General features: G+C 40.7%; 1 protein-coding gene across 1 annotated transcript; it reads right to left on the bottom strand.

Moving 5' to 3' along the window:
* Positions 1 to 4,345: 4,345 nt before the first annotated feature.
* LOC148889249 (actin-related protein 2-A) lies at positions 4,346 to 17,544 on the bottom strand. The gene is made up of 9 exons (XM_089012312.1): positions 17,387 to 17,544; positions 15,841 to 15,951; positions 12,429 to 12,644; positions 10,631 to 10,703; positions 10,303 to 10,439; positions 9,888 to 10,037; positions 8,684 to 8,829; positions 8,471 to 8,603; positions 4,346 to 6,752 (listed from the first exon to the last, which is right to left on the bottom strand). The coding sequence occupies exons 1-9, from the start codon at positions 17,432 to 17,434 to the stop codon at positions 6,582 to 6,584; spliced, it is 1,185 nt and encodes a 394-aa protein (XP_088868438.1). The 5' UTR covers positions 17,435 to 17,544; the 3' UTR covers positions 4,346 to 6,581.

Raw genomic sequence — 17,544 nt, forward strand, 5'->3', positions numbered from 1 at the left:
TTATATTAAACATGTATATAATATAACACACACACATATATATATATATATACATATATATATATATATATATATATATATACACATATATATATATATATATATATATATATATATATATATATATATATATATATATATATATATATATGTGTGTGTGTGTGTGTGTGTGTGTGTGTGTGTGTGTGTGTGTGTGTTTGCCTAACCGCAAACAATAAAAGAAAAGAAAACGTTGAAAGCACATCTTAACTGTCTGCTGATTGTCAATCGGAAGGTACTTACTTCCTCTTAGGTGCTAAAAAGAGAAAGAGGATCATAAGGTTGCACTACAGGATCAGTACTCAAAGAACATTGACCTCCTAGTGCGAGAAGGTTCCTCGTTCAACTAGGGGCTGAAGTCTATGGTACGTTATGAAACAAGGCAGATAATCCAACAAGGTGGCAATCATTTTGGTATGGATTTCTTAATGCTTAGTGCACAAAATGCAAAGGCGGAATAGCAGTCAGCGTATTGTCATAACTCTTTTGGATTATGAAACAAATGGTGCAACAACGCCACTCACAGGTATATACAATATTTGTCAGCTGTAAAGAATGACTAATATTGCATTTTACGAAGGGCTGTGACCATCTCCAGGTGTGAAGCACAGTAGAGTCCTGGGACAGAATAACACTATTTGTATTCACTTCAATTAGGAAAGGTGATTTGATGTTCAAGTGTGGTCTCTAAAACTACACTCAATGCACCACTGTAAATGGAGACGTCTTATTGATTTAATTTTATATGTCGAATCTGGAGTAAACTATTCTTCCAAAGGTTTCAAGAAGGTTCAAGTTCCTATAACTCTTTGTGTGTCCACCCCCCCCCCCCCCTCCAAAAAAAAAATCTCCTTCCCAGCTGCCTCCTCTCCTCTTGTAGGAACATGTGATAGCCATCGAGAGGCCATTCAAACTCAGGATGTCTCTGCAAAAAGCATGTGGGCGATAATGACGGAGTGAGGAGGCTCTGGAGAGAGAAAAGAGAAGGGGGGGGGGGGTAGCCAAGGTCCCACAGGGCTTTTGGTGGGCCTGCTCCAGCTTGGAGGATGCAAAAAAAAAAGTAACAGCGGCGCACATGTGCAAACATTTAAGATAGCTGCACTCAGAACAGGGTCAACGTGGCCCCTCTGCGAGCGCTTTGTTTCTCCGTCACGTTGCCGCATGTCCAAAGATAGGCAGTGCCTTAAAATACACTTTAAAATCAGCAAGACAAGACTTAAGTCTGCTTTCAAGCCTTCTCTGTTGGCCGAAACAGGATGAGAAGGACTGATCTGAGTTTACTACCCAAATTCAAATCCAGAAATGAATATGACCAAATTTGGACATAGGATGTTTCCACCCAAAAACAATGCCATTATACTGGGACACACACATCACAAGAAGCCACAAAATGTATTGAAGCATAAACCCATGATACACACGCTGTTTAATTCTTTATGACATACAGTAAAGTCTCATTATATCGATATCGGTTATATCGATAGTACTGCTTATTACGATACTATTTCTATGAACGCAAGGAGAAAATTTACATGCTGCAGGATCGGATATATCGATACTCCGGTTACATCGATATTTTTCCGACTCCCGAGAATATCGATAAAACGAGACTTTACTGTATTTCATTAAACTATTACTGTATGTGTTTATACAGTACAATTTTGCAGATTGTTAAATATTGTTTTAATGCAGGCCGGAATGGAATGGATTATGCCAATTATATTTATTTTAGTGGGGAATGGATGACAGTGGTTATATTTATTTCATAACCCCTTAAAATATAGTGACAAATCCTCATGTACTTTGAGGTCTACCATTCCTTCCATCGCTATCTTTTATTTTCATCGCCAGGTGTGCGATTAAAAAGCCCCGTTCGGTTTACACCGTTGTCAATTATTCCATCTGACTACATGCCAAGATGTGATCATTTTAAAAGATAATTACTTATACAAATATATAAGGACAATCCACTTTACAGGAGTTTCAGCAGTTTCAACAGGCACAAAGAATATTTTGCCATCTGTGAAGTTGGATGTAGCATTGTGACCTAACACGCAAAAGGTGAGAATGACACCAGGTAAAATGTGTGTCTGCGTTTAATGAGTGAATGCACGAGTAGTTTTACTTTATTGTTGTAAAACCCAATTTGAATGCAGTTGAGACATTGTCTTAAGCTCGTATAAGAAGCTGAATATAATGCTTTTAAAATCATGTTCAATCTATATGTAATCGAAAATAGAAAACACGAGATATTTTTTGTTTAGCCTTGTAAACTCAGTTATTTTTCACTAAAGAGCATTCAACGACACCTCCAGTTTGCGAATTTCTTCATTGTGGGACAAATAAGGGTTTCCTTATCTTCTTAATTGTAGTTATTTTGAATATTCAATTGATTGCCGTTCATGAAAGTTTATGGTGTTTTACCTTACGTTCTCAATACTATGTGTGGGGGGCAGACGGGGAATAGCCATTTAAAATTAGGACAACGAATAAATGAACCAGTTGGAAAACGACAAACGACATGTAATTGGAAATGAGTGGACCTACTTGTTATTGTAGAAAGAGAAATACAGTGCAAACAAAAAAATCAAAATGCATACATACAAACACATACAAAAGAAAATAGGTATTTTTCTGAGGTTTAAATGTCTAAAAAGTGCCACTGAGACCGTTTGAACTCAAACGTACCAGAGGAGAGGCTTATGTCTTCAAGTAAAGTCGACGTCCTTTCTCCTTCATTGGCATTTATTCCGCAATTTGACATCCAGGGATTGACTCCGAAATAATCCGGATTAGTTGTGAAATACGTGACTCGTTAATTAAACTGTGACCGGGGTAAATTATTTGTGTATATTATACAAACGAACTCTCAATTTTGATCGCCCAGACTTCTCAATCAGGGACGTCACCTGACGCAAATAAGTAAAATGGCGTCATACCACAAAGCTAAATTGGAATAAATAAATTACATTTTACATTTAAATGTCAACCCTAGTGAAGACGACTGTTCATGAACATTATCATGTTTTGAAGGGAGGGTTAAGGAAAAAAAAAAAAAAACAAAAAATACTGGAATCCTTTTTTTCTCCATCGTATTCATGACGTCATTGGTTTTTGAAGAGCTTTCGTGGAAGCGTGAAATGAACCATTTTTTGTCCAAATATTAAATCATTACCTAATGTTATGTATATGTCGTGTTTTTCATACTGATGGCCTCTTTGGAATAAATAAATACATATGCACTGCCGCAGCTTTTTAGCAAGTTACGTTCACTCCACCGTCATTTTTGGAGTTTTTGAACCACTGCTTTATAAACAAAAATGTCTTGTATGTGCCTCATTGCGGCAAGCATTTATTTAATTAATAAATAAATAAAGATACAAAAATAAAGACAAGCGAGTATTGAGTCACTTGTTTCTGAGGTTAGTGGAGCGTGTCATGTGCTTTAGCAACACGGAATTCGTCCATATTTTTTTAAAGTGTTTTTTTCTCTTCTTTGCTCTGTTGAACTTGAATGAGGAACACTTACCCGCAGCTATGACTTTTTGTGTTGCAGATTTTGGGAAGGGAAAAAAAGATGCCATGCAGAATGAAAATAGATGTCAATTCGCTCCATTGCAAAATGACCTTCCAAGCTTCCTGTCTGTGAGGAGAGAAAAAACTTCAAACGGGAGGTAAGAGGTCATGGCCGCTGGGGGAAGTGGCCGGTAGGAGTGGAAGGATTAAAATGGAACCAAGGTCGGAGAGGGTTTTTTTTTATTTTGTTACAGACACGGAAAAGACACCCTCTTCCTCTGGTGGCGCCACTCTTCCAGTTCGTCCTCCTCCTATTTACTTTCAATATTTAGCAAGAAATGGGTGGATATATACACAGGTACATACATACATAGACGGATCACCGGATGATTGGATGAAAGGTGGCCACAACAAAAGATAAGGAAGATGTCGAAATGGATTATGGATGAAACATTTACAAGGGATAGATGCATAACGGTTGGATGGATCAATAGAACGGGAAAAATATAACATTACATTTATAATGCAACAACAGAAGGGATGGGTGGATAGAATGATAGATGACTGAAGGATAGATAGAGCAATAAAGGGGATTGGTGGATGAACAGAAAGGTGGATGAAGGACAATCAGAACAAATCAGGCACAGATGGGATGAAAGTGAATGAGTGGATGAAGGATGGATGAAACATGTTGTTGTAAGGTGGGGGTGCATGTAAAAATTGGAAGAGAGGAATGGTGGACAGATGGAAAAGGGGAAAGTCGTACGAGGGCTAATAAACAAGCCAGGCATCCTTATAAATCACTTTTCTTTATTTAAATCAGCGTTAGGCAGTTATGCTATGAACAAGTGTCCAAACAAAATGGTGGCGACAAAAGAAAAAAAAGAGCATAGACTTACAATAAAACATGAACTGCACTTGGCACTGGATAAGACATCCACGGAAAAGGAGGAACAGAAAAATATACAATCCAAAAATCATTATTTCAAAAAAATAACATGGTCAAGTGCCTCTAGGTCACGCCAAGGGACTCGAAGAAAGAAAAAAAGCCATTTCCATTTACACCTCCCGTGTTTCGAGGAAATATACAACACCAGGCCTTTTTGATCAACACTAAGGCATAATTAACAACCCCCTCACGCTGAAAAGTACCATCACACAAAATAAATCAAATCAAGCTTCTCTGTTGTCTTTCATTATGTGTGTGTGCTCCTTTAAGACAATAGTTTCCCGAAACGCAATCTTATTTCATTGGAGGAGGAACTAACTAGGGCCGCCTGAATGCTCAGTTACAACCGTACTTCTTGTTCCGCCACTAAAGCTGCATTAAGGTGTCCTACGATAGACGACTCCACGTTCTGGTTTGCAAACCACTTCAAGGTACTATAAACCGAGGGCTCACCGTAGCGTTTATGTGACCAAGCTGTGCATCCAATAACAATGCAGCTCTGCTTATTGTCCGCCTACAACATAATGCCCTGTTTCAGTGACGGAAATACAAACAAGACATTTTTCAAGCAGGCTGGCTCAAAAAATGTACAGAGGGCTCTAGGTTTCCGACTGTAGTAATTTAAATGGCATGTCAAAGGATTTGTTAGCACAGCAGGTTAAGAATATGACTTTTATTTTTTCCGGGAGCTCCCTCGGCTTCTGTACTAATATTTACTTGCATTCGCAGAACAGAGCGATAAACTTCAGCCCGATCCTACAAATTCGGATCTTTACATTGGTTGGTCACTACTATTTCGCTGCATATTCATTTCTAACCTCGAAATGTTGGATGTCAGGACAGTCGTAGAATGGTTAAAATTGATGGTTAATTAGCAAGAATACTACAAATTGCAGTCTGTCAATGTTGTTCCGAGATGGTGAATGACTGCTCAATGAACAACATGGAAACAACACAGTTTTTGATTTGATGTTTATGGTCTAGAAGTATATTTATACCAAGACTGTATTGCCATCTTTAAAACTGCACTAGCATAGCTTGGTTAAATATGGTTGCCCACCAGTGGCTTGTTGCACAGGCGTAACCTCGAAGCCTTGTATGTCGAAAATGTCGTAACTGGGGATCCATTAACATGTACATACATCCTTTCGTTGTTATTGTTTAATATTATTATGATTTTAGACCACAGCACCTGTAATTTAATTTGCTTTGTCAACAAGACTCAGGATGAAGTTTTCATGATCTAAGTCTCGACAAGCATGGTGCTGTGAACAAAAGGCTTTGAACAAATCACTGACAAGAGCTTCAGTTTTCATTTATAATTGTTAGTAGTGGTATTATTATTGCTGTTATTCATAAATTATCAATTCATTGGTGAATTGACTTTCTCAATATACGACTGTCCGACAACAGGATATTTCAAAGTTAAGAATGGCGGCAGATGAACTAATCCAATACAACATACTGACAACTTCATTTTCTTGTCTTAACATATGATGTCAAGATACATTTTTGGAATTCCAACGGGTGTGTTCTTGCATATAAAATTTGGGTTGAGAGAGGACCCAAACTTGCGGGGGGGTGGGGGGACGCTGCTTTGATGACAGTTCAACTTCATTCAAACCAAACATCTGTTACCAAGGTTACACTCCATTTAAAATGGTAGTAGTGCACTGCAACAAAGGAGAGGCTAAAAAAAATGCAAAAACGTAATGACAGAAAATAAAGTCATTCCTCTCCCTCGAAAGAAAATAGACAAGTTGCTTATAAAAATGTGATTAGTTACAGGAAAAAAAATTGCTGGGTGGACCCTGATTGTGATATATATATATATATAAAAAAAACTTGTAGGCTTCCCTTCAAGATGTCTCCGACTTTCTCTGTGAATTGACAGTGACAACCTTTTTTACGCTATATGGGAATTGTGCAAAAAAAAAAAAGATGGAACCGTTTGCTAGGAAAGGTTAAAGCGGGAAAGGGGAACGGCGACAGTGGGATAGAGAAGAAGGATAAATAGATATATATTTTTTGTGAGTGTATGTTTTCCTGTGTGTTGGTGTGTGTGTTTGTTTGTTTTTTATCTGACAGTGACACCCAGCTTTTGCAGAACACGCACCCCCTTCTCTTGGTACTCCTCGCGGGTGAGCCAGAAGGTGTCCTTGTCCTTCATGATGTCGGCTAGTACAGCCCCGCCAAGGAAGACCATGTGCTTCCGCCTGGGAGGGTCCTCAATGCGGATCTTGAATTTCTGTTTCCCCCCCCAAAAAAAGACAGGAAGTTGAACGTTAGACACTTCCTGATTTGCAAGTATCCACATCAGAGCAGATGGCACGGTGGGACACATGCTTTTAAAATTCTAAATTCTTGCATTTTGGGGGGAATTTCGAAAGCGTCACAAAACTGAAGGGGATTTGAATCGCTACATCACTGGATTGTAATTTAGTTCTCTTCCCACTATGAAGTGGAGCTCGAATAAAATTCTGTGAAAAAAACATAAGCATCAAAAACAATTTTTCCACACAGATAAATGTTATTTTATTTATACAAAAAATATTGCCGCTATGGTGGTAAGCCATAAGGCAATACTCCGTAAATGGCAGAGAATGTCCAAAATTGGGTTGTTTTACATCTACAAAGGTATGGAGGTAAGGTAGATAAGGTGTAGCGCAGCAGTACCCGTGAGCTAGACTGACTGAGCTGAGCAAAGAACTGGCACACATATCATTCAACAGGCGAGGCCTTTAAAGTCACAGCTTGTCCAGTAAAGAATGTGAAGACCCAAGTGAATAGAAAAAAAATAATAATTCTTCTACCTTACATCCAAATATTGTCTCATTTTGTGTTTTTTAAACGAACCAAATCATTTCAAATCTGATGATGTCACGAACGAGGGGATAATACAATATGTGATTCTAGAAATACTGGAGATGCATAGTTGAGAGTCTTACACAACAAATTAGCTTACATTTAGACAAAATCCAGACTTCAATCCAAGGTGTGCCTTTTCTTTGGAATTTTGGCAAGCTTTTTTTAGGGGAGGAGGTAAAGGTGTTACGGGGCCCGGTATTGGAGTGGTTAGCACGCTGGCTTCACAGTGTGCAGAAGGTGTGGGTTCAAGACCCGGCCCGTTCGACCCCCCGTGTGGGTTTTATCCGGTTCCTCCGGTTTCCTCCCACATTCCAAAAACATGCATGGCAGGCTTATTGAACATTCCTAATTGTCCCTAGGTGTAAGTGTGCGCACAGATGATTGTTCGTCTCTGTGTGCCATGCGATTGGCTGGCAACCAATTCAACGTGCCCCCTGCCTCGTGCCTGAAAATGGCTAGGATAGGATCCAGCACCCTCCGCGGCCCTAATGAGGATAAAGCGGTCTGGAAAATGGCTGGATGGTGAAGGTGCTGTTAAAATATGATAATTTTATTGTTTTTTCCAATTTGTCAAATTCTACTCATCACTGCTGACATTTTATCCGCCCAAACCCAATTAACATTGCTTTTTTAGTGTTTCTTTTACATGTTAACTTATTTTTACACTTTTTTTTACAACCAAAACCAATTAACATTGCTAACTTTTTAACTGGACTGTATCACCCATTCATCGACTTTATTTAATACTATTCTTTTTTTAACCAACTTCATGAATAGGGGTTAACTTATTTTTGCACTGAACTAATTATTACTACATGGGCCATAAAACAGCTATTTTATCACCAGCTGTGCTCAAATTACTTCTTTCAAAAAGTGGAATCATTGGACTCGGGGCATCACCTGGTGGCAGGGGGGAGCACTGCATCAGGTCAACGTACACAGAAGGCATCATGTTTCAAAGGTATGCTGGTGTTGATATATTTAGGGTACAAATCATGAATACGGTTAATTGCAACTGTAATTGTTTCATTTTCTCCCGGTGGGTCTGAGCAAAAGTTGTCTGTACTCTGCCTGTGACTCCTCAAGTGAATTTCTCACCGATAGCTTGTCCACATCCCCCTTGAGCACACGTTCCAGGTACAGCTGTTTGAGCTCCCTCTCCAGTCGCGAGGGCAGGCCCGGGTACATGGTGGACCCCCCCGACAGTACAATGTGTTTGTAGAACTCAGGCCTGGCGAGAAAGATTTTTGGTCAAAATGTTCATCGTATCAGGGATGGAAAGAAGCACCGATTGCAGGACCAGGCGCTCACCTGGTGTCGATGTCAGCCGCCTGGATGGTGTTGAAGAGCATCTCGGCCACGCCCACGTTCTCCACGTTGATGAGGTGCGGCTGGAAAAGGGCCTCGGGCGCCTCGAAGCGTTCGCCGCCCACCTTGATCACACGGCCGTCTGGCAGCTGGAGAAGCGTGGGAGGGAGGGCGGACGGACATGAAAGGAAAGAAAGGAAGAAAGAAAGGGGGTAGGAGTCCTTTTAACAGAATTCCAGCAGAAAGCAGTTTTAGGAACACTGTGGTCACGGTTTTCAGTCACACAAATCTAAAAATTAGAGTGACACAAAAAAGTAAATCAGCACTGTGGAACCAAATAAACTACAATTGTCCAACAACCAAAGTACACGCATGGAAACACACAAGACCAATCACACAGGAGCATGAACGGCTGGCTACATGATAATGCACAGGCGTGGGGAAAAAAACGCATCGGAAAACGCAGTGTTGAAGCTAAAGCACAACTCGTAGAAGTGTGTGTATCTCAATAGAGAGGCTTCATTGAGTTGGGGGGATAGGAAGCCACCACTGCTGCTGCTGCAGCAAAAGTGGCTGCCCAGGAAATGATGCCACGGGCCACTCTCACATTGCTCTCCTTGTTTCGTGGGGACCCAAACACACACGAGCGCACTCTTATACGCGCACACACAGACACGCAGTCACAGTGAGCTCAGAGACACAACACGAGCTGGCCAGGGAATGGTTTTGGATTCGGTGGTTGTGGAAGGAAGGAAAAAAAAGACATTGGAAAGAAAAGCAAAGGCTGGCGGAAAAGCACCGCCGCGCCGACCACCAGATGTTTGAGTCTCAAGTTTACAGCAGCCCTTTGCAACAAAGCCCATTAATTAAGAGTACGCGCTTGTTATATAAAGCTGTGCTTCTACGCAAAGGGGCCACTTGTCATCCAATGGCAAACACCAGCCTACAAATATGCCGCTTGTCAAACTATGAGAAAAAAAGAACACACAGCTGCGTTCATGTTGAACAAATCACAAATGTCCTTTTTTGGGATATGTCCTAGACACTTTCTAATCACATTAAAAACCCTCACAAAATGTAAGAATTTGCTTGAACAACTATGAGCACGGTGCAATGCTTCAGTGTCTGTAGCCCCGCACATAATGCCCACCTACAAACAAATCACGACACCCCACAAGAAAGACCACCCGCTTCCACGCCTCTTTACCGTGTAGCATTCCACCAACACGGTGGTCTCCAGCGCCAGCTTCTGCTCCTGCTCTATGTTGTAGCCCACGTAGCACAGCTTCTCCTTCATCATGCGCACCGTCTCAAAGTCGGCCGAGTGGTTGAAGGCGTATCCTCGCAGCAGCAGCAACTGCGGGAAACACAACAACCGTGAGAAGGGAAACAATTCACCCAGTTGTATTGGATTGGATTGGATATGCCTTTATTAGTCTCACAGTGGAGAAATTTACATTTCACAGCAGCAAAGTGATGAAAATACATTATATATATATATATATATATATATATATATATATATATATATATATATATATATATATATATATATATATATATATATATATATATATAATACTTGATGTATTTCCCCGTGAATGCCAGTATGAGAGCGACACCTTGATGAGGTAGCGGGTGATGTCCCGCCCGGCGATGTCCAGACGTCTGGTCAGGTGGGGCAGGCTGAATCCTTCGTAGACGGGACAGATATGTGTCACACCATCGCCAGAATCCACCACCACGCCGGTCAGAAGGCCTGTTAAATAATAATAATACATGTCATTTATAAGCGCGTTTCAAAACTCTCAAGGTCACTCTACAGTCACAGGATAAGGATATCTAATAGATAGCTCACAAGCACACGCACAGACAAAAAAAGATGCCCTCATGAAAATGATGTACTCATTCAAACAGTCTAAATTAACCTTGAGTATTTTGGATCCATACCTTGAGCGTACAGCGTCAGAACGGCTTGAATGGCAATGTAGACTCCTGAAAACTGGTATGTCTCAAACATCACCTGCAGGGGGCGCAAAAGGATATCAGACATATAAAGTAGTTTCTGGTGTATAAGTACTGTAGTTCCCAATGTGACCCTGCGCCTTATACGCAGGTGCACATTATATATGAAGTAATGTTGAGCCAAACCAAGTCTCGCAACAACTGTCAGCAGCCATCGACTCCATTTTCCTTAGAAGAAGTAGTGCGTAATCCCAGCCTCTACTGTAGCGCCTTATACTGTGGTGCCCCTTATATTTGGGAAAAACCTAAATATTTATATATCTGGAAAACTTTTTTGATTCATTGAAAGTGTACCTTATAGTCCGGTGTGCCTTATACAGGGATGAGAATGAGAAATGAGAAAAAAAAAATCTGAAAAACAAGGCGGGGGTCAGGGGGCCACAGGCCCCCATTGGGGTGCAAGGGCAACGCCCCCGTTGGGGTCCCAGGGGCAAAGCGCCCGGAGGTTCAGTGATTTAATAATTTAATAACCACAAAAACATTCATTTCATCACTGAAATTCAACTGTATTTGTGAAAATCCTTTGTTTGGTGGGCTACCAGTATGGCAAATTTGTTATATCAGTTTCGTTTTTTTGCCATGCTTCAAATAATGCATTTGTTCATTGTAAAGTTTATGTAAGAGTTTCACCATTTGCCACACTTCTGAATGAATTTTCATTTTTCAATATGTATACATCATTATATTGTCATTTTAAACATAATATAGTATCACAGGACCACTTTCTTGATGTGGTCACCCACGTTACTCTTGAGGGTTTGCTTGTGGATCTCCACGCATCTAAAACAGTTTTTGATCCCAGCACTCTTGTCAATCTCCCTCGCTCGATCTTCATCCTTCTTTTCTAACACTTTTGCCATCGTACACGTCACTTGAATAGTTCGTGCTACCTACCTATGTCTCACACGCCATTACCACCAGCTAACTGTCGAGTTACATTACTATGGTAAGGGGCTTGTGAAAACCGATAGGGAAAGCATGGCAAGAGTGAAACTCGATTTACCGCAAATCAGATGGTCATTATACAGCAAAACTCGGTTGTATAACCGAGTCATCTGCCGCAAACACGTTTTAATGTTTATGTCGCAAAACACAAATATTTACACGACGAGGAGCTCAAGTACAGTATATGACAGTCGTTCTTGTGCCAGCACTCAGATTGCAACGTGGAGTCCACCCTCGCACACACACCCCAAATGAGACTGCGTGGAAGGCGGGCGATTGGAACACTGCCCATAACCCCCTGAAATTTCCTCAACAGATTTGAGCTTTTCTCGAGAATGGTCATTTTGGTCTGAAAGTCGGAAATCCGCCAATCGGTGGAAAATTCTCATCTCTGCTTATACATGGAAAAAGTTTGAAAATACACCATTCATCAGGGGTGCTTGCGCCTTATACTCCGGCGTGCCTTAGACACAGGAAAATACGGTAATTCCGTTTTTTATAATTTTTTTTTACCTTTCACAATGGGCGTCAAAGCTCGGCAAAGGCTCTCTTGTCAGATGTTCCGTTAATTACCCGCACTAAACTTAGCCGTTCCCCGATGCGCCTTGACACCAATTTAACAGCGGATATAAAAGTAAGCCTCCGCCTATTGAACCCAAGATAAATCACTCCAAAATCTTCGGCCACTAATTACCTCTGCAACTTAATGTAAAGAGAAATTTGGGAGATGAAAAGCTATGTCGGAGGGAAAATAAATAAAGTGGATGTTTTGGCCCACCTCGATGATCTTCTCCCGGTTCTTAATAGGATTCATGGGGGGCTCGGTGAGTAAGATCTTGCAGTTGCGCGAGTCGATGTTGAGCTTCTCTGGGCCAAACGTGTAGTCCCACAAGTGCTTCATGTCGTCCCAGTTGCGCACAATGCCATTCTCCATGGGGTAGTTGACCTCCAGCAAGGAGCGCAGCTCGCTGGCCTCATCTCCCACCATCAAATCCTGACAAGGAAAATGGGGAATCAGTTTAATTTTATAGTCAAAATTAATTTTAGGACAATTGGGCAGGCTTAAAGTAACAGGTTAGAACTCATCTGGAGTCAAACAATGCCATCACGCCACTGTCTATTTTTGCACTCTACTATCCAGCATGCACAGTCAATTGACAAGCACTTTTTTGTTTTTTTGGGATGTTCATCAGATGTGTGCAGCAACTCAATCCAGTCTCAACATCATGTCTGGAAACTTTCGAACCAATGGGAATGGCCTCCATTTTATGAAGTTTATCCTTGGCAGTTTTGGTTTCGGACATCTCTCCAAAAAAAAAAACCCCACACAAATTGTTGGACTGTCGGAAACAAAATTTAGCAGATGTAGAAAATTGTGTCATGTAGAAATGTGTTGCGGTATTCAAAGTATTCGCTTTTTAAGAAAAAAAATGGAGATGACATTTTAGGGTGATCTGCAACAGTATGATTTAAAAGGCAATTTAATTTGACCTTCCTTAAACTACTGAATCAAGGGCAAATTTCACAATAAGTGTTTGAAGTATAAACATTCTAAATAGCATCTGCTTCCTATACCTTTCTGTGACTCTTCTAGTTTCTCTGTCTCTTTGTTGAAACCTGATGACACCTGACACGGGAACACCACTTCACTCTGCCAACATTCTGTTTTATCATCCTCTCTTGGGCCGTTCAGACCTTATTTTTTTTATTCCATTCTTTTACGACACACCATATTCAGCCAAGTTCATCCCCATCAGTGAAAATAGGGTCAACTGATATTTTTATAACTTTCCAGGAGGCCCTACGAAGTGAGATGAGTGGTTCACTTTTTATTTACAGTGCCTTGCGAAAGTATTAGGCCCCATTGAATCTTGCAACTTTTCGCCACATTTCAGGCGTAAAACATAAAGATATGATATATTTTTTTTGCCAAGAATCAACAAGTGCGACACAATCGTGAAGTGGAACATTTATTTAAATAATTTAAACTTTTTTAACAAATAAAAAACTGAAAAGTGGGATGTGCAATATTATTCGGCCCCCTTGCTTTAATACTTTGTAGCACCACCTTTTGCTCCAATTACAGCTGCATTTGGCTTGGGGTATGCTTCTATCAGTTTTGCACATCGGGAGACTGACATTCTTGCCCATTCTTCCTTGCAAAACAGCTCAAGCTCAGTGAGGTTGGATGGAGAGTGTTTGTGAACAGCAGTCTTCAGATTCTCAATTGTATTCAGGTCTGGACTTTGACTTGGCCATTCTAACACCTGGATATGTTTATTTTTGAACCATTCCATTGTAGATTTGGCTTTGTTTTGGATCATTGTCCTGTTGGAAGATAAATCTCCATCCCAGTCTCAGGTCTTGTGCAGATACCAACAGGTTTTCTTCCAGAATGTTCCTATATTTGGCTCCATCCATCTTCCCGTCAATTTTAACCATCTTCCCTGTCCCTGCTGAAGAAAAGCAGGCCCAAACCACGATGCTGCCACCACCATGTTTGACAGTGGGGATGGTGTGTTCAGGGTGATGAGCTGTGTTGCTTTTACGCCAAACCTATCGTTTTGCATTGTGGTCAAAATGTTCAATTTTGGTTCCATCTGACCAGAGAACCTTCTTCCACATGTTTGGTGTGTCTCCCAGGTGTCTTGTGGCATACTTTAAACGAGACTTTTGATGGATATCTGTGAGAAATGGCTTTCTTCTTGCCACTCTTCCATAAAGGCCAGATTTGTGCAGTGTACGACTGACTGATTGTTGTCCTATGGACCGACTCTCCCACCTCAGCTGTAGATCTCTGCAGTTCATCCAGAGTAATCATGGGCCTCTTGGCTGCATCTGTGATCAGTTTTCTCCTTGTTTGAGAAGAAAGTTTGGAGGGACGGCCGGGTCTTGGTAGATTTGGTGTGGTTTGATGCTCCTTCCATTTTAATATGATGGCTTGCACAGCGCTCCTTGAGATGTTGAAAGGTTGGGAAATTGTTTTGTATCCAAATCCGGCTTTAAACTTCTCCACAACAGGTCTCGGACCTGTCTGGTGTGTTCCTTGGGTGGCCTAAAGCTCTCTGCACTTCAAACAGAACCCTGAGACTATCACAGAGCAGGTGCATTTATACGGAGACTTGGTTACACACAAGTGGATTCTATTTATCATCATCAGTCAGTTAGGACGACATTGGATCATTCGGAGATCCTCACTGAACTTCTGGGGTGAGTTTGCTGCACTGAAAGTAAAGAGGACGAATAATATTGCACGCCCCACTTTTCAGTTTTTTACTTGTTAAAAAAGTTTAAATTATCCAATAAATGTTGTACCACTTCACGATTGTGTCCCACTTGTTGATTCTTGACAAAAATAAATAAATATCATATCTTTATGTTTGAAGCCTGAAATGTGGCGAAAGGTTGCAAGATTCAACGGGGCCGAATACTTTCGCAGGGCACTGTAACTTGTATGCGCTATACATTTGAATGGCATCATTATTTAACAAGAAAACAGTGTTCAAACTGTTCAAAATAGGTTAGCCTCAGGTTGACACACACTTCAAAATACTAATTCAAACAAACAATTATTTTACGCCGAGTTCATGGGGTCAAAACAATGCGTTCAAAGTTTGAGTAGAAAGATCAAAGGCAAAGTAAATGGTCACATTATGACAGGCAGGCAAGATGATGCAAGGGAGCACACGCCATTCAACACTCACCATCTTGTGGGAATTCTACTTCGAGTGTTTGGGGGTGAGGGACATGGAGGAAGAGAAGGTTTTTGTGTATAAAAAAACAAAAAGAATAAAACAAAGATTTGTAAACAGCAAGAGGACCGAAATACAAATCACTAAACTTGATCTTGTTCACGATTTACAGGTATCATGATAAATTCAACAGATTTGAAAGGATTTTCAAAATATGTTAATAAAACTGCATATCGGCGACTAGCATAACCTAAAAATATATAGATATTTTTTGTGTGTAAATCTACAAGCCCTCATCGTATTTTCGCTCACATAGGTAGAACTTCATCAACAAGCTCTGGAATTACATTCATCCATTACTGTAGCAGGTGTGCACGTGTGGGATAACGGCAAACACAAATGTGGTTGATGACTCAAACATTTTACCTTTACTGTGGCACAAAAATATTGTCTAGTAAAGTTGTTTTTATAAATGAGTGAATAGGAGGTGTTGTGTACCTTAATCTCAATGTTTCCCACTTTGGCTGTGGATCGGATGATGGGCCTGCCCACCAAGGCAGGAAAGATGTGCTCCGGAAAGTTGGATCCAGCATAGCCACACTTCACAAACTACAAAACAACAAAAAAGGTTGCACAAGGGTATTGTGAGGATATTCAAGAACATGGGTGTGTAAGATTTTCTTTTAAGTCAAATTTGCATAAAGAAAAAAAAGACAACAAAAAACTGAGGATATAAAAAATAACCCAATTTTAAAAGGGGTGTGTGGTCTTTCTAAGCTATATTCTATGGCTTTAACAGTACATTTTATGAGACAGGTATTGAAATTGTTATGTATAAAACACACTCAAAGCCAGTTTCTTATACATCTTTCTTATAAATGTATTACAGTAAAGTCTCGTTATATCGATATATCGATAGTCCCGGTTATATCGATACTATTTCTATGCACGCACGGAGAAAATTACATGCAAACAGGGTCGGATATATCGATAGTCCCGGTTATATCGATATTTTTTCGGACTCCCTTGAATATCGATATAACGAGACTTTACTGTATGTTATACATATTTAATGTATTTGAAGAAATGTTGCAACCACACTTAAAAATTCTGAACAGGTGAAATTACTGACACGTAACTGCTAAAATGTGTACAGATAACCCATTACACTACAAACCTCTTTTTAAGGCTTATTCTATGTAATATCCTGTTTCAATGCTGACTAGCAACAAGAGGAAGTCTCTTCTGCGAAAGGGTTAACTGTGAAACATTCCTGCCGGCCGCAGTAATGCATACCCACCTAGAACTTCTACTACTCAACAAGATCAACGCAAACAAAGTGCTCAAATATGCCTTTAAGCGCAGGTAGGGTTGTTGTACGATTTTACAAGACAACCACTTCCTGGTGGTTCTGTCGACACAAAAATAAAACAGACGTATGGTGATTGTTACGACACACATTTTGAGGGACGAGATTACGTCAGCAGTTTTAACAGTAATAAATCACAATGTGGCGGACAGAAAAATAGGTACCATCTTAATTAACCTGTCACGGCCTAAAAAACTGTGCTTGAAAAACCTCAAATGCTCATCACAAATCGCATACGAGCGTTTTTAATTGTTTGGATTTGCGTTAGAGACGTTCAGTTCGCATAATGTAGACGTTAAGGGGACGTTAAACCACATCTAACATTTCCGTTTCTCATCGGGAAACAGCAGACAGACAGCTGTAAAGCTAGCAGGCTAGGTGGCTAGGTGCAGTCGTACAAGTGGTTGGATAACTACACGCTCCCATTTGATATGTTTTTTTTTTATTTTGAGAGACACCTTTGGGTGACTGAGGTCGTGTTAGTCGATTTAGTTTAAGGGGAAATCACAGCGACGTTTCGAAATGCGTTTTCCATGTCACGTCTGGATGAATGAAAATTAGCCCAGCTAGTTAGCCACACGCCCAGTTAGCACTGCGGCTCCACTTCCTGATTCTTTCAAAGCGATGAAAATGGCGACGGTTCGACTAATCAACGGAACGAGGTTCGAAACTCACCCCGGTACCGTTATCACACACCACCACTTTCCGTCCCTGGCTGTCCATTCTGTCAAAAGCGCCGGTCGTCTCGAACCTCCCTGCAACTTTTCTTCAGCAAGCCCGGAAGGAAACCACGCCAACCCGGACCAAAGGAGGCGGAAGAGACGCCGGGCTCA

Source organism: Hippocampus bargibanti, linkage group LG13 (assembly GCF_051943395.1).
Source record: "Hippocampus bargibanti isolate YZ-2025 linkage group LG13, ASM5194339v1, whole genome shotgun sequence".
Classification (NCBI taxonomy): Eukaryota; Metazoa; Chordata; class Actinopteri; order Syngnathiformes; family Syngnathidae; genus Hippocampus; species Hippocampus bargibanti.